The sequence below is a fragment of the Gopherus flavomarginatus genome, chromosome 2, assembly GCF_025201925.1.
Source record: "Gopherus flavomarginatus isolate rGopFla2 chromosome 2, rGopFla2.mat.asm, whole genome shotgun sequence".
NCBI lineage: Eukaryota > Metazoa > Chordata > Testudines > Testudinidae > Gopherus > Gopherus flavomarginatus.
Genome location: NC_066618.1, coordinates 252225564 through 252251783, shown reverse-complemented (window position 1 = coordinate 252251783; position 26220 = coordinate 252225564). Strand labels below are relative to the sequence as shown.

The window sequence follows — 26220 nt, the reverse complement described above, 5'->3', positions numbered from 1 at the left end:
AAAATAATAATTCAGGCTTTGGCCTTTTAACAGCAGTGATGGCAGACTAATCTGCATTTTGATGATTAGGGATTGGTGAAATTATTTTGGCCCAACAACTTTTTTGTAATGGCATATCTGACAAACAACGAAGATATTAAAGCCTGTAAAAGTGGATTTATAATGGAAATGCCAACTCAATCAACTGAATTGATGTTACAAGGACTGCCATAAGGCAGTTAAAAATTCACAAAGATACTTTGTAGCCTTTGCTCAAAACGAGTAAAGCAATTTCATAAAAATGCTCAAGAAACCTAGAGGCTTTGGACTTACCGGTGAGGATCGAGAAGCTTCCTTCAGTTTTGACATTGTGGTTAGAAAACTCCCAATGAGATCATGAGACCCATCGTTGTCATAATCATAGCACTCTACCTAAAATGAAGCATTATCCAGGATTAGCAATAACCAACGCTCTGAAGTGACATTGCAATGATACTTCTATAACCATGTATTAAAACAAACTGCCATTTTTCCCTGTTAGGATTTCAAGCAGGGCAGAAGTTTGTCCTATGCCATAGATTTAAATTAGTGGGGCACATATACAAGTGTCTGAAGGCTAGGCTTTACCAACTGCAGAAAGGTAACTGAGTCTCACCTCCTACTGGACCAAATCCTCCAAGCTGCTGAGCATCCTCAACTTCCACAGAAGTCAATGAGCATCAAGGGTTCAGTATTTTACAGGAGCAGGTCCAATATGATTAGTTAGGGCTAATGCTACTATTTTATTCTGATCATTTTTAGGGAAAGTCACTCCATAGTGCCCAGTGCGTGCACCCTTCTGCCATTATAGACTGGAGGCCTGATTTTCAGAGATATTGACATTCAACTCTTTTTGATTTCACTGGGAGATGTGGATGATCAGTACTTCAAGTCAGGCTCTGGGTGGTTAGCAGGAGAGCAAAGGCAAGTAGACTGCATTACTGATCCACAGAGAGGCTCAGAGACAGAGTTCAGTATCTTTCACTGCAGCTAGACTTGAGAGTTCTCTCAAGACCAGCAGTCTTGATCTGTAAATCCATAACTTCCTCAGAGAGACTATGTTGGCTAAAATCTCTCTTTACCTGTATTTATAGCTCAATGGTAAGACTTCACTGATCAAATCAATTCAACTTTAACCTTAATGCCTTTCCTTTCTCACTTGCTCTTCCTTTCTTGGGTTATTCTTTTTGTTTAATGGGGTGGGATGGCAGACTGTCAGTTTATTTAGCCCAGCTCTGTCTTCCCCCACTGTTATTTTAAACTTTTGTGAAGAACCTGCTTATATACATAAAAAAAGTAATAAAATGAACAGGCTATGAATGTTCTCCAGAATGTCCTAATTATAATTCTGAATTAAGTTTGTATATTTAAACTAACATTGCACTAACGACCTCTGCCTAGGAATGATTTTTTGCTCTGCTTATAGGTAAGACAACTTACTAAAATAAAAGCTTTCTAGTTCCAAAATTTCCATTGAAGCACATTTACATTGTTCAGGACAAACATACAGACCCTGGACAAAAATTTTCCTAAACAGATTCAATCTAAGCCATACTGCTGTTCTCTATTCCCTTCTTTACTACTCCCCATTAAGACAAAAATTATTATACTGTACACTAGCACATTAAAGATATGTTTTCTTTAACATTTCATTTCTGACCGAACAAAAAAAGCTAACTACCTAATAAAATCTTGGGCTTCTGAGAGAAAACAACTGCCTGCATAACACATTTCACATTTCTACATTACTGCCTTTTAGATTGCAAGCTCTACAGTGCAAAGACTGTGCGGCCTTCTGTTGGCACAGCTCCTAGATACATTTTGGCTACCACTGTAATAAAATACATAATACATGCACATGCATGGAACACCAATTCATACTGCATACAGGCAACAACAGTATCACAGATGGAGAAACAAATTTCATATACAGGCAGATGTGATGCAGATTCTTTAGGCTCTCTTATGTTGAGACAATCAGATGTTCACCTACTCAAGCACTTGGTGGAATTCCTAATACTGAAGTTATTTTTTCATTCAATGGTAATAGCAGCTTGTTCCAGGGCTATCATAATTGTCTTTTTTATTTGAAGACAGAAAACATTTCTGGGAGTTTGATATATTAAATACATCTAGCCCGACGTTTCTTTTGAAATCAGAAGGTTGATTGCTCATGCAACAATCTTGGTGGCTCCCTGTAGCAACAAACATTATCCATGTTTCCCTCTTCCCTCCTCAGAGCTGATGAATTCAGGCATGCTAGTTCCAAATGAGAGAGGCTCACATTTGTGGTACAGAAAGATCTCATTGACTCACTGCAACACACACACACAATTTAGAAATAAATTGGAGATAGTGTAGCAAGTTGGTTTGTGCATTACTGCTGAATACACAAACTGAGTGTCTCAGTGTGTGAAGAGGCATTCATACTGAGGAAAGCTAAAAAAAGTCATTTTTACTTACTATAATAAGATAGCCTGTTATGCATGCCACTGTGTGTATAAAAGTGTTAAAGCATTGTTTAATTCTTCTTCAAAACAACATTACCACAATTTTACTGTCTCATCTGAAAGTAATTTTAAATCCATAAACTACAATTTCAAAATAAAATGCTGCAGAGATTAGAATCTACCCTGTTTTATTTTTGTAAATCTGGAGCAACTCCATGGAAACCCAGCTGCTCTGAATATACACCCATGTAACCGAGATCAGAAACTTCACAGCAGGTTTTATTATACACTTACACAGTGTATTCTATTGGGTGATAAGATTACATTTTGGACTGTGCTGAGCTGAAAACAACCCTAACTTAAAGGATTTATTTGGTCAAAGAACTACAGTTTTAGTGGGACTATTAAATGGAAATGAAAAATGCATCCATGACATGTGGAGAAGAGCTGTCACTAGCTTTCTTTCCTTCCCCCTCTTCCCACCAGGTTGTCAGATTCTGGGCTTACTTATAAAGATAAGTAATATAATTATATTACTTATCACTGTTTTATTCTGTGCAGGTTTATACTCATACTAGCTAAGTACCGTATGTTCCAGTTGTGCATTAAGCAATGTGACTAATGTCTGTTGCATGTGATATATTCTCTTGCATCCTCTCCCCAGGATGGGAATAAGTGCTATGGTGTATCTTGATTTGGTAGGATTTTGTCTAAATGTACAAATTGCTGTGACAGATTGGGGAATATGTTTTTCAATTTATGAATTCCATTTTGATTTTGTGAATGCCTTACTATACTTTAACTTTCCTGAGTGTCCCTGGGTAGACATGCATTCAAAGTGGCAGCTGAACTGAATTAAATGAAAGTGTGAATTTAAAATGCATTCCTTCACAATAAGGCCACTTTACTTCCTAATGAGACTATCCATTCAAGGATTTAACGTGATTTAACCATTGCTGTAGACACTGAGGATCGATGAATTGGTTTAGCACCCTGGATTTGGCAGCTTCAGTTGAAGCTCAAATCAACAAGATGAAATTCAACGAAGCCAAGTTTAAAGTATTATGCTTAGGAGGGAAAAAAAAAATCGTATGCACAAATACAAAATGGGGAAAACTGGCTAAGTGGTTCGAGCACTGAAAAGGATCTGGGGATGATGCAGAGGATCACAAATTCAATACAAGTCAACAGTGTGATGCTGTCATGAAAAAGGCAAATGTCATTCTGAGATACATTAGGAGGAATGTCATATGTAGATCTGGGAGGTAACTGGTTCAGTACTAGTGAGGCCTCAGCTGCAGTACTGTGCCCAGTTTTGAGCATTGCACTTTAAGTAAGGTGTGGAGAAATTGGAGAGAGTCCAGAGGACAGCAACAAAAAGAGAAAGATATTTAGAAAACATGGCCCATGAGGAAAGGTTGAAAGAACTGAGCATGTTTACTCTTAAAAAAAAAAAAATGAAAAATTGAAGAGGGAAATACACATTTATTCTAGGTTAACCATCTTCCCTAACTCCGGAATTCAATTTGACAAAAAAATTTAGGAGATACTGTAACACAAACTATCAAGTCATCGTTATCATTCTTGTTTTCTGTTACTTATAATAAAAACCTTTATTTTGAATTTAACTTAAAACAGAGGATAAACCAGTTAAATGAATATTCACTATCTTTGCCAACTGTTTCTTTGATACATTGCATTTGTCTTTAATGTATCTATTTAAATATTACCTTGATTGTTTTATCCATATCACTGTAACACAGAGAATTGAGGGATATTTTAAAGGGCTTCCAGACAGGATTCAAGTTGTTTTTTATAACCTGCCAAAAAGTTTTGATAAAATAGTATTGTTAACAAGGCAAGATACAGAGGGACTGTCAGTGTTGCTCTGTTTTTATTCCATAACTATTACTAATATGAAAAGTGTTGACCAGTGAGGCAATCACAAAAAAAAAAAAAAGTACATATGACAAGGATATAACAAGAGCCCCAATAGCTGGATCTTCATAACACAAGAAAATTTTGTTTAACCTCAACGCTGTGGAGGAAGTTGGATGCTGCTGCTCACTGCCAGGTCAAAATTTTCCAAAAGGGAAATTTAATCTATCATACCATTTAAATTCCAAACTGGAGAGGATGTAACATTCCCAGTACCTCTGCACATGAAGACCCAAAGCATATGCAGCATTTTGCTATGTACCCCCGCATCTTACCAGTGGGAGCAAGACACTGGGGGTAAAATTATCATTTCCAGAAGTTACATTTCACTCCAACAAACGTTTATACCTGAACCACCATTTCCAGAACTATTTTCTCCAGAGATTTGATGGGTGTGTGTGTGTGTGTGTGTTTTGGGGGGGGAAGTATAGTGTACGTCAGCAAAGGCCACTATATAACCTCCTCATGTCTATCAAGCAAAAAAAGAAAAAAAAAAATTAGTGCTATAAGGGACTGTGCCTTCTTCTAAATTTGTTCATTATTTAAAAAATGATTAGGGCCTTTGGCTCTTCTATAAGAGTTCAGTAATAAGTTACACACTTATTTTAAGTAGTAAATATCAGACCTAGCTGAAGTTGGCAGTCTCCAATATTAATATTATAATAGCATCTAGAGGTTCCTACCAAAACTAGACCATTATGCTAGACACTACATATATTTAAACAATCCCTGCCCAAAGGGTTTACAATCTAAATGGAAAAAAGAGTAAGGAAAAAAAGCAGTATTATCCACATTTGAGTGCCAGAGACATTTAATGACTTTTAAGGTCACACAGAAAAAAAAAGTCTAACAGAGCTGGGAAAACTCAGGTCTCCTGAGCCCCAGTCCGGTGCCTTAACCACAACATCACCTCTCCTGCTCTGAAGGTGCTGTATCTTTAGTGCTATGTTATGCATTTAAAGTCAGTTTTATTGAGTTAATCTAATTTTTTGTAACAACCTCCCCTACCTCAGTTCTGTGAACCATCACCCAGTTTCCTTCTGAGGTCTGCTTGTGGAACTCCAAAAAAGGGTCTGACTTTCCAAAAAAATCCTGAATTTAAAAAATAGGCAGTTAACACATGGCATGAATGTTATCAAAACACTAATTAATAATATACATAGTCAGATAAATGGAAGGTAAACAAAAGACTTTCCTAAAAACTATTAAACATCTTTCTGATGAAGAATACAAATTATTTTTCAGGTATCACTCTCATTATTGCTTTTTAAAAACAGGACTGTTTATATTAGCAAGCCAAAGAAGTGCATAGCTATGAGTAGACTAGAAATATTTTTAAGTGTAAGGTGAGATTTTGGGCTCTGTAAATACTGCCAGACAGTTCCATCCAGACAGTTCCATCTCAGGACAATGGAGCTACTAGGTGTATGAAAGGCAGGACCTGAATTCAAAGCTGCCTCATTAGCGCATTATAAAAATGTAAAATAGAAGCATTTCTTCCCTACGACACCTATTTTTAACATCTATTTTAGAATTTCACAGAGCAATTAAAGTGTCTAGAGATTCTAACACCAGCCCTGAAGTGACTTCTTTATTATAATGGATTTGTCCACTCTAACATATACTTTATAGTGCTGCCTGAAAGTGTACTTTTTACAGTTATTTTAGTAAGTAAAACTTAAAATTAAATTGCAATAGCATTCACACTAATGGAAAAGCATTCACACTGAAGATACAAATCTGTCAGTAATTTATATGGACAGAGTTAAGTCTTGTTCAAAGAATATTTTGGGCAATATACCTGTCTTACTTTAGAAACAGGTAAAGATTCATTCTAAAAACTTCAATGTACTTGTATACTCGTTCATAAGCTGAATATTTGTGGTAAAAGGGTGATGCATCAAACAGCAGGGGTTAGCTTATAGAACGGGTATACACCAAACTTTGATGATTTTAGCCTCTATGGAATCATTGAATTGAATATCTAATACATTGTTGTTTTGTTTACCTGGAGAGTCTGCAGGCATGGAGCCCCTTGGATCCCTGTGGCCTTGGTTTGCTGTTCCCAGCCACTTCCTGCAGCTCCCATTGGCTGGGAACGGCCAACCACAGACACTAGAAGCTGAGGGGCTCCGTGCCTGTGAATCCTCAAGGTAAAACAAAATGTTCAGGCCCACTATCGGCTTACCCTAACAGGCCAGGAGCCAAAGTTTGCCAACCTCTGAAATATAGGGCTGGCTTATGAAAGGGTAGAAAGGGTCATACAATTTTTACTTAACCATCTTGGGGGGTGGGGTGGCTTATAAACAAATGGGCTAATATAATATATGGAGATATACCTTTCTCATAGAACTGGAAGGGACTCTGAAAGGTCATTGACTCCAACCCCTTGCCTTCACTAGCAGGACCAAGTACAGATTTTGCTCCAGATCCTTAAGTGGCCCCCTCAAGGGCTGAACTCACAACCCTGGGTTTAGCAGGCCAATGCTCGAACCACTGAGCTCCCCCCCCCCCCGCCCCCGAACAAGTATATATGTTAATTCACAAATGTTCTGTGTTCTACTGTAAGCAGCACAGTAGACTCAAATTTCTCCAGCAAAGAATCCCAGAATGAATCAACCCCTGTCATTACTTATAAATAAGGGCATCATTATTTTAAGGCTTTGCTATTACAAATACAGCAATTAAGTACCTTATTGTCTAGTTTCCTTGCTTCTATTTCGAATAAGACCACTCTATTATCCTTTACTTCTTCTGCTGTAATCTAGGTAGATAAAAGAAAAACATTTATTCTGTGTTCAGATACTATATACTTTGCTAGTATTATTCACAACATACCTAGAAAGGGTAGATGTGAAATATTTATTTAAAAATAGAAGTAATTGGAGCGCCTTGGATGAAAAGGTAGGACATAACTCGGAAGTGTTTTGAAAGCATCAAGCAAGCCACAAAACTCATATGTTAGTTGGTAAATAGTCTCATTTTACAAATAACCAACCCAAGGTACAGATGTTAAGATTCACATTTTCAACAGTGGCCACTAATTTTGGATGGCACAAGTTGAGACATACAGGTCTTGATTCTCAGAGGCATTCACCCATAATGCAGCTGAAGTCAACAGATGCACAGAGTGTGAACACTCAGAGTGTGAACCTCTGAAAATGGGCACCAAAAATTGAAACCCCCAAAGAGGGACCACTTTGAAAATTTTGGATTATTTATTTAATTTGTTAAATACCACAGACTCAGTGCCAAAACCAGGTATAGAACCTACAAGTTCCAACATCAAATGTTCCCGTTCAGTGAGATAGAAGAGCTTGCTAGATGAATTAACTATGCAGAGGCACATTTTTATAGAGCTTCTCTCACATCCACTCGATGGCGAGATCTGTCTTTATGCAGTACAAGTTCAATTTTAGACCAAGCTTCTAAACTGTTTTCCATAGTTCAAAAACTGTGGTGCAGCACACTTGAAAACCAGCCTGTAGTTTCCCTTATGCTCAACTGTGGTTATAGCTAAAAGGCAGTCAGCATTCTAAGAGGAATTTTACTGCTGTCCTGTCATTTTCAAGGGCAAGAAAGGGGTGCTTGGTGGGGCCTTTAACTCTATAGACAGATCACAGACTGAAGTCAGAGTTTATCTGTTGGTCTCAACTTCATAACTAGAAAATAGTCTGTGGGAGGTATCATCCTCAGATGCAGCGTACTTTGTTCCATTACGTACTTGATCAATTCTGATACAGGAAGAACATGCGGCTAGTAAAAAGAATGCCATTTGTATCTAGTCTTCTGGACAACAATATCATTACAAACTTATGGACATCATTGATGAAAGTACTATAATAGCAGCTAGAAATCGTACATGGATCTTGGCTTGAAAAAAAAATCTTATACATGGGAACTGATCCCTGTAAGTTTGCCAAAGCTCGTGCTCTCTGGCTACAAAAAAAAAAAAAAAAAAGTCACTTAATACACAATTTGGAAAGTCACCAATTTTAGCTGAGTAAAGTAGACCAGATTTCTACATTTCACTGTATAGAATAGAGGTGGTATAAACTAGGGCACTAACATAGTAGCTTGAAGACAGTGTACAGGACACATGAAGATATGATCCTTGTGTCACTGAGTAATGTTTAATTTCCTGCTTGGCAGTATCCCAAAATACTTAATTAACAGACTCTGCCTGTTAATTGCTGATCTCAATGGAGCATTTCCAATAAAATTGCGCTGCCAAATCTGTCTACCCATTTTGCTAACATCCATCACCACTGTGAAGAATATAAGAGATCTGCATTAATTTTATGATTCATCTTTCTTTCTCCCAGTGAGTTTGGTGGTTATTTTGATGCTGGCTAAAAGGTAAAGCTAAATAAGTCTTTGTTAGCATTAGTCTACTCTACAAACTTATGTTGGTATGAACTACGTCGCTCCACATCCCTGAACAACGTAGTTATATTGACTTATCTCCCCATTGTAGGCAGCACTGTATTGACAAGAAGGCTTCTCCTGTCAACACAGCTACTGCCTCTCGGGGAGGCGGAGTACCTGCGCGGGAATGCTCCAATCAGTGCTATAGTGGTGCAGGGTGCAGTTGCACTGCTGCAGCACTATAAGTGCAGATATGCCCTTAGCTTTGGTCTGCAGGAACCCAGACAATGGTTGCAGACAGCGCCAAATGCTGGCGCTCAGATACACTGAATCCATTGCTGGAAGTTTGCCTCTGTCCCACCTGGGAAGAAGCATAAGCCGAACTAACCAGATTGTGTTGCTTCACAGCAAACACAGGGCCTTTGAAACGGATAAAAGACTACCAGTGAACTTGGGGGTGGGGGGAGGGGTGGACGGAGGGAACCACAGTAACTGAAGGGTCACACAGAGGGGTGGAGGCTGCACTCTCCAATGCTGGGGGGATTACTGGGATGGGAGTTACCTAAATTGCAAGGAAAGGCTAAAGTTTAGGTAAGATCTTTATGCATATTATCTTCTGTTTGAATTTTTTCCCCTCTCCCTTTGTTGTGTCCATATAAATAAATCACACTGTTTTCAACAAGGTGTTCTGTCACTTCCTGGAGAGAAAAGTCAAAGCAGGAGCCAAAACCCAAGTGGACCTGCCAAGGATACAGTTGATGAATATGGGTGCTGTGACCTGGGGACCTGGCCTAAAAGTGGTGTGAGTTGCAGGATTCAAGCATGAAAGAAGTACAGACCTGTCACTTGGATTCGGGTGCCCACAGAGAGACCAAGTAAGGGAATCAAAGATACAACTTGCCATAAGCCATGACAACCAAGCGATCCAGGAAACTACAGGCCTGTTAGTTTGACCTCAGTAAATGCAAGGTCTTCGAACAAATTGAGAGAGAAAGTAGTTAAGGACAGAGGTAAACAATAATTGGGATAAAAGCACAACATGGTTTTATAAAAAGTAGATTGTGCCAGACCAACCTGCCTTTTTTCCTTTTTTGAGATGGTAACTCATTTTCTAGACAAAGAAATGCAGTAGATCTAATCTACCTGGATTTTAGTAAGGCATCTGATACAGATCCACATGGGAAATTAAAATGGAGAAGATGGGGATTAATATGAGAATCGAAATGTGGATAAAGACTTTGTTAAAGATGAGACTACAATGAGTCATGCCGAAAAGCAAAATGTCAGGCTGGAAGGAGATAACTGGTGAAGTTCCTCGGGCATCTGTCTTGTGGTCAATCTAATTTAACATTTTAATTAACGACCTTGGCGCAAAAAAGCAGAAGTGTGATAATGAAATTACAATGTTGGGAGGTATTACTCATATAGAGGAAGACCAGAACATCATATAAAATGACTTGGAGAACTTTGAAAACAGGAGTAATAGAAATGGGATTAAATGTAATAGTGCAAAGTGAAAGCTCTTGTTGTTAGTCTTTAATACATGAATTTTTGCTATAAGCTGGAGACATATCAGTTGGATACAAGAGAGAAGGAGAAAGACCTGGGTGTATTGGTTAATTACAGAACGACTATGAGCCACCAAAGTGATATGGCAGTGAAAAAGACTAACGCAATCCTAGGATGCGTCAGCCAAGGTATTTTTAGTAGAGATAGAAAAGTATTACCATTATACAAGGCACTGGTGAAATCTCAACTGGAATACTATGTGAAATTCTGATCTTCCATGTTTAAGAAAGATTAATTCAAACTGGAACAGGTGAAAAGAAGAGCTACTAGGATGATCAGAGGAACAGAGAAACTACCTTACAAGAGGAGATTTAAGGACCTTGGCTTCTTTAGCTTAACCAAATGAAAGCTGAGGGAGATGACTGCTTTCTAGAAATACATTAGATGGATAAACACTAGCGAAGGAGAGAAGTTAAGGGCCAAAGCTGGCACAAGAACAAATAGATATAAACTGGCCATCAATAATGTTAGGCTTGAAATTAGATGATGGTTTTAGCCATCAGAGGAGTGAAGTTCTGGAACAGCCTTCCAACGGGAGTAATGAGGGAAAAAACTTGTTTCAAGACTGGGCTTAATAAGTTTATGGAGGGAACAGTATAATGAGACTGCTTACAATGGCGCATAGCAGATCTGCAGCTGCTATTAGCAAATATCCCCAATGGCTGGAGACGGGACGAGACAGGGAGGACTCCGAGTAACTACAGAAAATTCTTTCCTAGGTGTCTAGTTGGTGGGGCTCGTCCATATGCTCAAGGTCTAACAGACCACCATATTTGGGGTCAAGAAGGAATTTTCCCCTAGGTCAGATTAGCAGAGCTCCTGGGGGGTTTGCCTTCCTCTGCAGCATGGAATATGGGTAACTTGCTGGTTTGAACTACTTTAAATGGCAGATTCTCTGTAACTTGAAATCTTTAATTCAAGATTTGAGAATTTCAGTAACTCAGCACAGGACAGGCTGAGTGAGGTTATGTGACCTGTGAAGTACAAGTTGTCAGACTAAACGATCATGAGATTCCCTTCTGGCCTTACAGTTTATATTAACCGAATATCTCTAGCCACCATAGTACAGCCCCTACTGATGCTGCAAAACTGACCCCCAAAATAAAGATATTAATGTGCTCTCCATCCAGTCAATAGCTCTTGCACCAAGAAATACCCTTCAATGCCAGCATGGTTGTTGCTTATATTCTTATTGGTTGCCAAATCTACAGTTCTACCACTCACTGCCTGATAACCCCATAATTGTATATATGCTAGTGTTTGCTCATTAACCTAACAGCTAAAACAATAATAAAACAGCAAAGTAGCCCTAAAGATGGATAACTTTAAATAGACCTATTATTTAAGAAAAAACAGTAAAGATCAGGAATGTTAATGCTTGTGTCTCAATTCCATTATCTAGTTACCCTTTTGGTGTAACCCCTTGCTGTTTTCTGCCAAAAAGATTATATATTGCTCAGGACACAGACTGCCTTAATTATTTGTAAAGCTCTTGACATGCCTACTGTGGTTACCACTAAATATTAGCCATTTATCTAGTTAGCACACTAGCATCATGACACTTCATTAGACTTCTATCCTAATACTGTTTACGTAGAATGCAGTTTGAGATGAAAGGAAAATAATTTGGGAAGAAAATAAAAATTAATAAGAGTCCACATTTGCTCAGGACTTGAGGGATAAGAAATTGAAAGAAAATTTGATTTTTGTGGTTTAAAAAAGTTCACCACTTGAGTTTATTTGAAACTGATTAAGTCATTATTTGAGCCTCTGAAGACTATTTGATTTTGATAAATTAAATTAACACAGAAGTACTGTTTTGTAAATTGAAAGATGCAAACAGCCAGCTGTGAAAGAAATATTCCCATTACTATAATGTGACAGAATACATTTAACTCAGTAAGAGAAACAACTTATGGGCTATATGCTAGAAGGAGAAAGCCAGGTATCCTACCGTAATGCTTCCTTTCCCTGCAGGTTTACCATTTTTAAACATTAATGGTCTTGTCAGCGTCTTGCTGGAGACTATCTGTCAAAACAAAAGTTAAATTGTAGTAATAGCTCTTGACAATTAAACAGGTTTTTGCACTAAAAAAACAAAACAAAAAAAAAAAACAAAAAACGGGGTGGTGTTGCATGTTCCATTTTAGAAAATTATTCTACCATGACAACTCCAGCATTACTTTTATTTCTTATAGCCTTCAATATGTTTGGATAATATTTAAAGATATGAACCTATATGCAACTTTGACTAATGGCAGAAGTAAAAAACCAAAGTTAAGATAAACAAGAAATCCTTCATCTATCAATAATTTCAACAGTAGAATAAGGACTTTTCCTGAATAACTGCTAAAGATTGCTTGTATCTGACATGATACACCTATACCTCCCGCTCCATATCTACATCTACATCTGGCAGGGAGGATGCCTGAAATTGAGAAATTAGGCTATCCCTTAGTTCTTGACACATTGTATTTGGATTTATAGATATGGCAAATAATTTAAGCGTGCATTTTTGTTTTATATGCCGGTCTAAAAGATACACAGTATGTTTATGTTTCATTTTGTTATTTTACCTACATTCAGAATTTGAGGTTGAGCGTCTGCTAGAACTCAGTTTTGTTTTTTTGTTTGTTTGTTTTTTTTGGGGGGGGGAGAGGAAGGGGAGGGGAAGACAGATCTTTTAGAAGAATGTGAGGAGACCAGAGAGACCAAACTTCTTTCAAAGATTCCTTTCATAAATTTTATCTCAAACACAGAACAAACTGCATTGAGTAACAACATTAACAGGAAGACAAATTTACTTTTCTTAGTCTCTCACTGAAGCAAAACAGTAATGACAGCAACAAGAACCTTCATAAATAACTTTCAGCAATGAGCTGTTAGTTTCCCCATCTTGGAATCTCTAAATTTTACTTCTAGCAGAAGCTCGAGTAGAAAAGCTGGCAACTTTGAATTCCATAGTTTCACTCTCCAGTTAGATGCCTGTTATCTACGCAAGCGAGCAAGTGCAGAGAAGGAGTTCTTCCTGTAGGTAGATAAGATATTTGAGTTTTTCTAAAAATACCTGAAATTATTGCCCTCCCTCTAATCCCAGAATCAAATCTGCTAAGGGTATGGCTACATTTGAAATTTCAAAGCGCTGCCGTGGCAGCGCTTTGAAGTGTGAGTGTGGTCGGAGCGCTAGTGCTGGGAGAGAGAGTTCTCCCAGCACTGCACGTAAACCACATCCTCTACAGGCGTAGCTTGCACCGCTGATTAAACTGAGGCTTTACAGCGCGGTATCTTGCAGCGCTCGGGGGGGGGGGGGTGTTTTTTCACACTCCTGAGCGCGAAAGTTGCAGTGCTGTAAAGTGCCAGTGTAGTTAAGGCCTAAGTTAGCTCAGATGCACTGGAATCTGATCTCATTAAAAAAACCCTTCAAAATTAGCAATTCATATAATTTACTGATGTTTGCAATGTTTTGCAATCATGCCACATGATCTTGTTTTTGATCTGGCAGAAAGGAAGGGTATCAGGTTGCTGTAACACTGATAAAAGTTTCAGAAAACATACAATGCTTTAAGGTATTGATTTATAGTTACTATAGGATTTATGGCAACAGCAGTTTGGACTCTACAAGCATTTGGATATTCTGGATGGCAGTGACTAACTATCATTTCTCATTTATTCTTAGTCCACCTCTACACAGAAATCTGCATAATTACAGCCATGGTACTAGGATGGCTTCTAAATATGCCAACCTTTTCATGGGCGCCTTGAAGAATTTCTGGACAAACAAGCATGAAACCAATGAGATACATAGATGGTATTTTCATCCTCTGGACAGACACCTAAACTAGCTCACGTTTTCACCACACCTTCAGCAACTACCACCAATACATAAACCTCTCTCTAAAACATGCCCACACTAGCATTAACTTCCTGGACACCAAGATCAGCTTCGACAATGAAATCTTACAGACAACAATATAAAAAAGACCCATGGATCACCACATCTACATTCAGAGGTCCAGTAACTACCCCAAACATACCAAGAAATCTGTTTTCTACAGCCAGGTACTTAGATACCACAGAATATGCTCACAGGAGAATGTCTGGGATAAAAAACACACTTAAAACTGCCTTCACCAAACAAAGACACTCCATCAGAGAATTGGATCACTATGGAATGGCCCACCCAAATAACCCAAAACAGCAGAACCTGCTTCAATACAGAAATAAAACTTTCTCTGACCACACACCCCTAGTTTCCACCTATCACCCCCACGGTACCAATATGGGTTATCATCAGAATCACAACACACGCTTGATGGGAACCACATTCAAAAAGAAATCTCCCCCCTCCTCCTCCAAGCTCATTATCAAAAACAAGCTCCCCACATACCAGGACACGCCAACTGAAAGTGGCGCCAGACTCGGCCACAACAACAAATGCAAAAGCTGAAGACATATCTCCACTGCTAGCATTATCGAGACCATGTGTTGTGGAGGGTGTTAAGATTCATGGGACCTTCACATGCCTATCACAACATGAAGTGTACACCTCCTCAAATGCACTAAATGCCCCAACAAAAACTATGTGGGTGAAACCAGAGAACCGCTATGCTCTTGAATCAACTCATGCAGAAAAGTGATAAAAAACACAAAAAAGTACCTTATCACCTTCAGGTGAATGCTTTTCACAAAGCAAATCACTCTATACATGACCTCTCACAGTCCTTATTCTCAAGGGAAATCTGAACAAAACCTTCTAAAGTTGGGCCTGAGAGCTTAATTTAACAGCTTTGCTACATACTAAAAATCATGGACTGAATAGAGACCCTGGATTTATGGCTTCTTAGAACAATCTATAACTCATTTAAACCCTTCCCCTCAGCCTCTTCCCCCCCCCCCCCACAACATGACTAGAGAAGTGTAAATAGGTCACTTGAATGGTTCCTTGAAATGTGTGTTAACTACTCATGCTAAACAGTCTGCACCACCTTGTATTTAGCTGTGACGCTCTGAGTACGTTTCCCAGACCTGAAGAAGATCTCAGAATCTGGTCTCTCTCACCAACAGAAATTGGTCTGATAAAAGATCTCACCTCCTTGTGATAGAGATAGAATATTCTCTCGTATGCTAGTCGCTGTAGAATATATTAGACAAACCTTCAAGACGATTGCTCACAGAATGATCTTATGTGCTGAACTGAGACAAAAACAAAGGGCTTGGCTACATTGGAGAGATGCAGCGCTGGTGAGGGGGTTACAGTGCTGCAACTCAGGACGTGGCCACACTTAGGCCATGTCTACATCTAAAATTTTGCAGCGCTGGTTGTTACAGCTGTATTAGTACAGCTGTATAGGGCCAGCGCTGCAGAGTGGCCACACTTACAGCAACCAGCGCTGCAAGTGGTGTTAGATGTGGCCACACTGCAGCGCTGTTGGGCGGCTTCAAGGGAGGTTCGGGGAACGCGAGAGCAAACCGCGGCGAAGCTGGTCTCCTTCCCCGGTTTGCTCTCTCGTTCCCCGAACAAGCAGGTCTCCTTCCCTGCGGTTTGCTGGGTGGTTCGGGGAACGCGAGAGCAAACCCGGGAAAGGAGACCAGCTTCGCCGCGGTTTGCTCTCGCGTTCCCCGAACAAGCAGGTCTCCTTCCCTGCGGTTTGCAGGGTGGTTCCGGGAAACGCGAGAGCAAACCGCGGCGAAGCTGGTCTCCTTTCCCGGTTTGCTCTCGCGTTCCCGGAACCACCCAGCAAACCTCAGGGAAGGAGACCTGCTTGCTCGGGGTTCGGGGAACGCGAGAGCAAACCGGGGAAGGAGACCAGCTTGATTACCAGAGGCTTCCTCAGGTATGCTGGGATACCTGCTTATTCCACGGAGGTCAAGAAAAGCGCTGGTAAGTGTCTATATTTGATTACCAGCGCTGGATCCTCTACACCCGAGACAAAACGGGAGTACGGCCAGCGCTGCAAACAGGGAGTTGCAGCGCTGGTGGTGCCCTGCAGATGTGTACACCTCCTAAGTTGCAGCGCTGTAACTCCCTCACCAGCGCTGCAACTTTCTGATGTAGACAAGCCCTTACAAAGCACAGCCAGCGCTGCAACTCCCTGGTTGCAGCGCTGGCTGTACATCTGGTCTACCTCGGGTGTAGCGATTCCAGCGCTGGTCAGTAAGTGTTGACACCACCAGCGATTTTATTGGCCTCCGGGGTATAAGGAGGTATCCCAGCATACCTTTTCAGCCACTCTGGTAATCATTTCACACTCCACTGCCCTGGGCTCAGCTGACCCCCCTTTTAAATGCCCCGGGAATTTTAAAAATCCCCTTCCTGTTTGCTCAGCCAGGTGTGGAGTGCAATCAGAGACCATGCCTCCACGCCCCAAATGAGCCCCAGCATGGAACAGTTCCAAGCTGCAGGACCTCAGTATTTGGGGTGAGGAAGCTACGCAATCACAGCTGCGCTCCAGCCGGAGAAATTATGATACCTATGGGCAGATATCAAAGTCCTTGCTGCTAAGGGGCCATGAACGGGATGCGTTGCAGTGCAGGGTAAAAATAAAGGAGCTGTGCAGTGCCTATTGCAAAGCCCGTGAGGGAAATTGCCGCTCAGGAGCTGCCCCCACAACCTGCCGCTTTTACAAGGAGCTGGATGCCATACTTGGGTGTGACCCCACTGCCAATCCGAGGAGCACGATGGAGAGTTCAGAGCAGGGAGAAGTGGGGGAGGGTGTAGAGGAAGCCGACAGTGAGGCTACTGGGGTGGAGGGAGACACCCCAGAGTCCCAGGATGCATGCAGCCAGGAGCTCTTCTCAAGCCAGGAGGAGGCTAGCCAGTCGCAGCAGCTGGAAGTTGTTGGTGAAGAAGCAGCAGAGGAGCGTGTTCCGGGTAAGCAGATTTTATGTTTTGGGAGAGGAGGGTTGGGGTTATGGCTGCCTGCATGCATGCCTAAATGTGGAATAGCCCATTGATATGCTCTATCATGTCTCTGTAATCGGCCTCGGTAATCTCTTGAAAACTTGCAGCCAGAGCGTGGGCAATGTGCTTCCGCAAGTTTATAGGGAGAACCACCGTGGTCCTTGTCCCGGTCAGGCTAACTCGTCCGAGCCACAGTGCCGCGAGGGGTGGGGGGACCATTGCTGCACACAGGCAAGCTGCATAGGGACCAGGGCGGAATCCACATTGCTGTAGAAGACCCTCCCTCTCTTCCCAGGTAACACGCAGCAGTGATATATCTGGCAGTAGGAAACCCTGTTGCGAATGTAAGGATACTGCTCAGTGCAGGGCGCCAGGTTCGCGGTCCCCCCCCCTTGCAGGTCGGCAGCTTCCCAGCCCGCCCCCCCCCCCTTGCAGGTCGGCAGCTTAGCAGTCCGCCCCCGCTCCCCCTTGCAGGTTGGCAGCTTCCTGTTCCATCCATCCTGTCCCCTGTGCAGGCCCCTAGCTCCCTCTACCCAGTGCAGAGAAACTCCAGTGAGCCATCAGGCAGTTCCCCTTCCCAGGTGAAGTCAGGGCAGAAACACTCACCCCATTGCTCGCCACGCCTTTGCTTCCGTGGCCGCTCTGTGCTATGTTAGATATGCGGGAATGATGCTACAAAAAGTTTACAAACTCCTTCACTGTGTGATAATAAACAATGTAGCCTCTGTGTATTAAAACTATCTGTTTTTTAAGTGACCTTGAATAATGCAGCCGGATCACCGCCTGCCCGTCGCTTGCAGAACTTGAGGAAAAATCCACGAAAATCAAAAGAATTGATCAAAGCAGTTATGAATCAGTACGCCAGAGAAAGTAGGAAGACGCAGGAATGGAGAGAGAAAATGCATGAGTGGAGGCAAACAGAAAGCAGGAGAAAGGAATTGGCTACCAGAAAAACCTCGAAGCAGTTGATAAGCCTCCTGGCTCGCCAAACTGACTCTTTCCAGTCTCTCATAGCCATGCAGGCAGATCTGTACCGTGGTAACCCACACCCCTCCCAAAGCTCTTTCTTGTTCCCCAGTATTTGCACAAAACACCCTTCTCCATCAGCCTGTTTCTTACTACCCCCAGCTGCCCCCAACACCTGTACGATCACCTACCAGCCCTGATAACTACAATCCTTACCCTGCGCACTCCACCCCCATGACGCTGCAGCATATTAATCCTGAAGTGCAGCAGACATTGAACAGCAATCCAAACAGGACATATTCAAACCTCTGAATGTACAGTCCACCACCCTACCCCCCTGCCCTTTTATGTACCGTATTTTGAATAAAGGATTTCATGGCTTTTACAATAGCTTTTATTATTGCAGAAAGTGGTAAATACTGTACCCCAAGGGAAAAACGAGCACAGCAAAGGCACCAAACATTACTGTTGGCTCTCAGCATCAAATTGCTCCCTTAAGGCATCCCTAATCCTTGAAGCCCTTTGCTGGGCCTCTCTAGTAGCCCTGCTCTCTGGCTGTGCAAATTCAGCCTCTAGTTGTCGAACCTCGGAGGTCCATTCCTCACTGAATCTTTCACCCTTCCCTTCACAAATATTATGGAGGGTACAGCACGCGGATATAACAGCGGAGATGCTGCTTTCCCCCAAATTTAGCTTCCCATAAAGACAACGCCAGCGGGCTTTCAAACGGCCAAAAGCACACTCCACAGTCATTCTGCACTGGCTCAGCCCATAGTTGAACCGGTCCTTGCTCCTGTCAAGCTTCCCTGTATACGGTTTCATGAGCCATGGCATTAAGGGGTAAGTGGGGTCTCCAAGGATCACTGTGATCTTGCGGTCTGGGAAAAAAGTCCCGGCCCTCAGCTTCCTGAACAAGGCACTGTTCCAAAAGATGCGTGCATCATGCACCTTTCCAGGCCATCCTGAGTAAATGTCAGTGAAACGCCCACGGTGATCCACAAGCGCTTGGAGAACCACGGAGAAATACCCCTTGCGATTAATGTACTCTGATGCCAGGTGGGGTGGTGCCAGAATAGGAATATGCGTCCCATCTATTGCCCCTCCACAGTTAGGGAAACCCATTTGTGCAAAGCCATCCACAATGTCCTGCACGTTCCCCAGAGTCACAGTTCTTCTTAGCAGGGTGCGATTAATGGCTGTGCAAACTTCCATCAGCACTATTCCAACGGTGGACTTTCCCACTCCAAACTGGTTCGCCACCGATTGGTAGATGTCTGCAGTTGCCAGCTTCCAGATTGCAATAGCCACCCGCTTCTCCACTGGCAGGGTAGCTCTCAATCTCGTGTCCCTGCGCCGCAGGGTAGGGGCGAGCTCAGCACACAAGTGGCTTTTCTCATCCGAAAGTTCTGCAGCCACTGCTCGTCATCCCAGGCTTGCAGGACGACGTGATCCCACCACTCAGTGCTCGTTTCCCAAGCCCAAAGGTGCCGTTCCACGGTGCTGAGCACGTCTGTTACTGCCACAAGCAATTTACTGTCTTCAGCATCAGGTGAATCAATATCATCGTCTGACTCCTCATTGTCACTTTGCAGCTGAAGGAATAGCTCCACTGCCATGTGTGATGTGCTGGCAACATTCATCAGCAAGGTCCTCAGCAGCTCGGGCTCCATTTGTAACAGAAATTGCGCTGCAGACTCACAATGCCGCCAAACTGCTTGGAATGTGTAGCAAAGCACCATGGGGCATTGGAACAGGAAGCAGAAAGACCCACACCCTTCCGTCCCCTTCCCACAAGCCACAGCACCAAAATGGGACGAGGTGCTCTGTGGGATAGCTGCCCACAATGCACCACTCCCAACAGCGCTGCAAGTGCTGCAAATGTGGCCACACTGCAGCGCTGGCAGCTGTCAGTGTGGCCACACTGCAGCGCTGGCCCTACACAGCTGTACGAACACAGCTGTAACTACCAGCGCCGCAGAACTGTAAGTGTAGCCATGGCCAAAAACTTGCATAGACTCTTACGCCTGGTCTACACTAGGAAATTAGTGAAAAATCCATACACTTGAGCAATGTGATTATCTGACCTAACCCTCAGTGTAAACAGTGCTAGGTCGATGGGAGAATTCACCTGTTGACCTAACTACTGCCTCTGATTAGGTAATCCACCTCCCCAAAACTGGAGAGTTCCTCTAGTCACATAAGTAACTGCAGCATTTTAAGTGTTGACAAAATTAGCAGAGACTCTTATTCCTCACTTAAGAGTGTTAACCCCTCATATGAGCATGGTTATAGGTCAATATGTATAAAAGAGGCACAGCTTAACGTAAGCTTACTATTACATAGTTTTAATAGAAATCAAAGTGGGTAATAACATTGTGACACTACACCTCATATTCTTCATTGAAATATTGTTATAATATTATAGCATAACTATGTTTTGTGCAAGATAGGCAGGTAAGATATAATTAGAAAGGTTATGATTTGGCGAATGTGATTATCCTATTTGTATGCAGATATTTTTGTATTTAAAATTTAGGAATACTGACTATACATCTGTACTACAAAAAGTGTTTCCAGCACCTGGGGAATGACCACCAGACAGAACGCAGTCAGTCTGGCTGGCTAGCTGGGGACAAGTCAATGTACCATTAGGGAGAACAATGGGTCTTTGAAGATGCTAATCTTCCACCTTCCTGGGATGCTACAAAGTCCTTTGATTTATGGCTGCTTTGATACTGCACGGTCAAGTGATCATGTAACTTGGTACTGGACTCCATGATAGAGTACCACTATTTTTTCCACTCGTGGGGAGGAACCAAACTGGAAAACAAAGGATTCCTGCCTTATGTAAAACTTATTTAAGGCAGGGGAGGGACATAATCAGGGTTTGTTCTTCACTGAATCCACACCCAGGATAATGGCTGGAAACATCAAATGGCTTGTCTACACTGGCAATTTACAGTACTGCAACTTTCTCACTCAGGAGTGTGAAACACACCCGAGTGCAGCAAGTTTCAGCACTGTAAAGCACCTTTGTAGACAGTGGTCCCAGCGCTGGTAGCTACGCATCTCATGGAGATCTGTTTTGTTTGTTTTGTTTTTTTAAGAGTGCTGGGAGACCTCTCTCCCAGCGCTCCACCGCGACCACACAAGGCACGTTAAAGCGCTGTTGTGGCAATGTTTTAGCACTGCCAGTGTAGACTAGTTCTAAGAAATAAGGACAAAGGTGGGAGAGATGGGGGTGGGGAGGGGAACAGAAGGACTGAGTCCAGGTTGGAAAGGGTGTTTGGCCTGTGAAAGAAATACCGCAAGTTTTAACCTGCAAGCAAGAGCAGCTTGCCTTCGAGGACCTCTGCAATCTGCCTAAAACAACATTTAGGGTGAGAAATTATTACCTGTAACCAGTTTCTTTAGTGTATTAAGCTTAGTTTGTTTTATCTGCTCAGTAATCTGCTTTGATCAGTTTGCTAACACTTATCTTTTGTAGTTAATAAACTTGTTTTTGTTCTCTAAAATTAATTAGTTAATTCATAACTGAGGGGGCAAAAAGATGTGCATATCTTCCTCCATACTGAAGGGGGAAGCAAATTTCAGGCGCTTACGCTGTACAGTTCTCTGTGCAGCGCAAGACAATACAATTTTGGGTTTAGACTCCAGAGGAGGCATGCACTTTAGTGCTGGGTCATTCCTTAGCTGAAGCCTTCCCATGCAGTGTTGATTTCAGTAACTGTCTTTCTGCAGCTGGGTGAGTCCCTATCTGTGTGTGTGTGCCGGAGGTGACATTAAGGCCTGGCTCAGCAGGACAATGTAAGGAAGCCTAGGCTAGTGGAACAGGCGGGCTCAGTGGTACCTCTGTACAGGTGGCCCCCTGGGAGCTGGGAATAACCAGTCACAAACATATTCCCTGTAGTACAAGCTTCAGCACTGTTTGAACTCACTTGTCCCAGAGTGCATTCAAATTCTCCCAGGAAGTCATCATCGCTTAGATCAATGGTTTTGTTGTCAATGTCATAAATCCCAAATTTAAACTTCTGAACCAGTTCAAAGTAGTAATCAATTAGGAACCTCTTGGCGAACTTCGGGTTCAAGGAATTCTTAACCCTTTCTGTGCGATCAACCTGCAGATAGAAAAGTCACATTACCAAGATGCTCATCAACTATGCAGGTGGGCAAATCGATTACTCTCTCATGCTAGGTTTCCAAGAGCCCGGCTAGGTGCTAGTATAACATATACTTCTGAACTCATTTCATCCTAGAACAAAGCACTTTACAAACTAAATTTTAAAAAATCCACGTGTGATAGACAAGGCATATTTAAGGATCAGTTCTCCCACCAATGAAATGCAGTCACCTCTGGACATTTCATAAATAAAATGTAACATTTTGTCCAAAGTGAAGGCTGGGAGAGATGAACTCAGAAATAACATCTGAAAAATCTAGTAGTCCTGTCATAAACAGATGGTTAAGGGTTAATGTCTTTTACCTGTAAAGGGTTAAGAAGCTCAGTAAACCTGGCTGACACCTGACCAGAGGACCAATAGGGGGACAAGATACTTTCAAATCTTGGTGGAGGGAAGTCTTTGTTGGTGCTTTTTGTTTTGTTCGTTGTTCACTCTTGGATAAGAGGGACCAGACGTACACCCAGGCTTTCCCAATCTTTCAAAATTGTAAGTAGTAGCCAGGCAAGGCGGATTAGTCTTATGTTTGTTTTCTCAACTTGTAAATGTGTTTTTTTGCTGGAAGGATTTTTACATCTGTTTGCTGTAACTTTGAATCTCAGGCTAAGTGGGGGGGGGGGGTCCCCTCTGGTCTACATGAATCTGAGTACCCTGTAAAACATTTTCCATCCTGATTTTACAGAGATAACTATTACCTTTTCTTTCTTTAATTAAAAGCTCTCTTTAAGAACCTGATTGATTTTTCCTTGTTTTAAGATCCAAGGGATTGGGTCTAAACTCACCAGGGATTGGGGGGGGGGGGGGGGAAGAAGGAGGGATGGTTAATTCCTCCTTAAGATCCAAGGAGTTTTGATCTGTGATCCCCAGGGAAGGTTTTGGGTGCACAAAAAAAAGTGTGCCAGACACTAAATTCTGGCTGGTGGCAGCGTACCAGATTTAAGCTAGTAATTAAAGCTTAGAAGCATTCATGCAGGTCCCCACTTCTTGTACTCTAAAGTTCAAAGTGGGGAAAAAACCTTGACAAGTCCTGATGAAATCACCACACTGGACAAGAAGAAACAATGAGAGAATAGGAAGACATCAAATCATCAGAAAGGGCAGCACTGGCAGTTTTGGGGGCAAGCACAAACTACTCCATTAGAAGACAGAGCAGTTGCTGCTTCTGTATTAGCTCCTCCAGTACACCAGAAGGCTTGCTGCCTTCCCATCCACTCTCTGCAGAGAGCAGGCACCCTAGGAAATTACACTTAAGCTATGGGTACACCACAGAGCTTACAGCGGCACAGCTGCATCAGTCAGTGCAGACACTCTATGCCGACAGGAGAGAGCTCTCACATCGACTTAATTACTTCAGTCCCTGCAAGCAGTGGTAACTATGTTGCTGGGAGAAGCTCCTCTGCTGACATAGTGCTGTCTACACCGGTGCTTAGGTAGGTGTAACTTCTGTTGCTCAGTGGTTGGCTAATTCACACCTGAGCGACATAACTTATACTTGCATGGTGCAGCTCAATAGCAGGTTACGTCTGTGATTGGTACACACTCTCTCTGGCCTGAAGTATCTAGTAGAGTTGGTAAGTCATAACTACTGAAAGTAACTCTAGTACCTCACTATTTTCATTGTTAGAAATATTTAGCCCGACTGTACTTTAAGAATATTCTAGGAAAAGTGTCATACTCTACCTCATACCACTGCTGCCCACTTGTATTATGGAGAAGTACACACAGAGGGTCTGACTTTGAACCAACATCTTTATCCAGGAGATTGTTGCAGGCGATGGTCAGCTCCACCTTTGTTACACATTGTGCTGCCATCTGCTAATCTGGAAATATGTGGAAGAACTAAATATTAAATATATATACATAGATACATACTTCAAAAATTAACAGGTGCAACCTAAAAGCATCGGGAAGCACAGTATGAGCCTCTCAAGAGCAAGACTTGAGCTTTAAGTGCTACCTGGACAAGTTATAATATATGGACATGTGCCAGCGTAACAAACTTCTAGCTTTGTTTAAAAAAGAAACTTCATCCCAATCATTAACACACAAAAATTTGTATATACAATGAAAGATTCAGGCCTCTCAAACTATTTGGATACCAAATTAAGAAACTGGAAATAGCACTAGAAAACCATATCAATTCAATAAGGTACTTCTGGCATACCTTTCACCTTGAGTTCTTAAAGCACTTAAACATTAACTAATTAAGCTGCAAAACACCCATATGAAGGTCTTCACTGTTACATAATACAAAAGCTAATTAAAACTTAATGATATGTAAAATTGGGAAATTCAGAGCTGAAATTAATTCCCATACCCCACATACGATGCATATGTACTATGCACCTCACTGCAACAGGATACTGAAGCCAAGAACTTAGCAGGATTTAAAAAGGAATTGGACATTTATATAAAATCCTGGGCTAAAGCCAACCTCTAACTACAAGGGTTAGGAGAAAGAAAACTTTAGCTGGGAGCATATTATCCCTTAAGTGCCTACTGTAAACTTGCTTGGATATTCTCTGAAGCATCTAGAGTTTTTCCTTGAACCTGAAGGAGGCCCACTGGCAAGAAGTTATGTGCAAGCAGTTCATCACCATCTGGTTCTTGGACTGCAGTTCCAGCTCCTACTCAACGACAGTTATAATGTTTTATTTTTAGTTTAATATAAACTGTAGCTTAGCTAATACATTTGTTACAGCCCTGGCTGAATCCCCACTTGGACAGTCACAAGTCTGCTGATTTGTACCCCAAATTTTGGATCTCATGTGCTTCCAAACCAACTGAATGACAGCAGTGTCCAGTGTTTCTAGTTCTGCCCTCTCTAGCATTCCCATCTGGCCTAACTCCTTGGGAAATTGGACTCTGCAGTCGAACTATCCTCAGCTATCTGCCGAACCACCAAATTCTTTCAGAAGCCTACGCATACTCTTCCCAGAACTCCATTCTCCTGGGTACTCCAGTTTATACCACCTAACAGTTAAAGTAAGAAAAACAAAGGCTTTGCAAAGGATCTTCTTAAAAAGTTGTATGTGTACATGTGTGTGAGCGCACATACAGAAAGCTGAAGAATTACAGATCTATGGAAAAAATGCAAAAGTCCTCACAGCTCCCAAGACAGTAGGCTGGGTTTTGGTCAGTTGTCTTTCAGGGAGAAGGCAAGGCTCTTCTGTGCCCCAGTTCCTTCAGCTGAGTCTTCGTAGAATCATAGGACTGGAAGGGACCTCAAGAGGTCCTCTAGTCCAGTCCCCTGCACATATAGCAGGACTAAGTATTATCTAGACCATTCCTGACAGGTATTTGTCTAACCTGCTCTTAAAAATCTCCAGTGATGGTGTAATAAATAAAGTAGGGGATAGCTCCCTTTTACGAACACCCAGCTAGCCAGTTAGCTGTAAAATCCATCCTGGTGTCTGTTCTCTGCTTGCTTTACCTGTAAAGGGTTAACAAGCCTACAGGTAAAAGAAAAGGAGTTGGCACCTGACCAAAAGAGCCAATGGGAAGGCTAAAACTTTTTAAAATGGGAAAGAAACTTGCCCTTTGTCTGTTGTTCTCTGGGGCAGACAGAGCAGCAATGCTATAAGCAAGAATGCTGTGTAAGGTTTGAACCAGGTATGAAAAATTATCTTCTATACCTAGAAGGAATCATTTGGATAGGGAACATTTAGATGAATAAACCTGATCACATTTTTTATTGTGGCTTGTGGATCTCCTCTGTGCTAATCCCTGATGCTTTTGTTTGCTTTAACCTTTAAACTGAACCTCCAAGAAAGCTATTTGGGGTGCTTAATTTTTGGAATTGCTCTTTTAAAAACTAGCAAAAGCCTAAGTT

General features: G+C 41.9%; 1 protein-coding gene across 4 annotated transcripts in view; it reads right to left on the bottom strand.

Moving 5' to 3' along the window:
• CPNE3 (copine 3) overlaps positions 1-26220 on the bottom strand; it is an 80166-nt gene that overhangs the window by 24292 nt on the left and 29654 nt on the right. For 2 of the 4 annotated variants that reach the window (XM_050940984.1, XM_050940981.1), the window contains 7 exons: positions 24069-24208; positions 22149-22328; positions 12298-12372; positions 7099-7170; positions 5415-5498; positions 4199-4288; positions 313-411 (listed from right to left, as the gene is read on the bottom strand). In XM_050940984.1, the coding sequence (XP_050796941.1) occupies positions 313-411; positions 4199-4288; positions 5415-5498; positions 7099-7170; positions 12298-12372; positions 22149-22328; positions 24069-24200 (732 nt within the window). In that variant the 5' untranslated portion in view covers positions 24201-24208. Of the gene's footprint in view, positions 1-312; positions 412-4198; positions 4289-5414; positions 5499-7098; positions 7171-12297; positions 12373-22148; positions 22329-24068; positions 24209-24888; positions 25016-26220 lie in introns of all 4 variants that reach the window. The other 2 variants (XM_050940982.1, XM_050940983.1) reach the window with 2 other exon arrangements.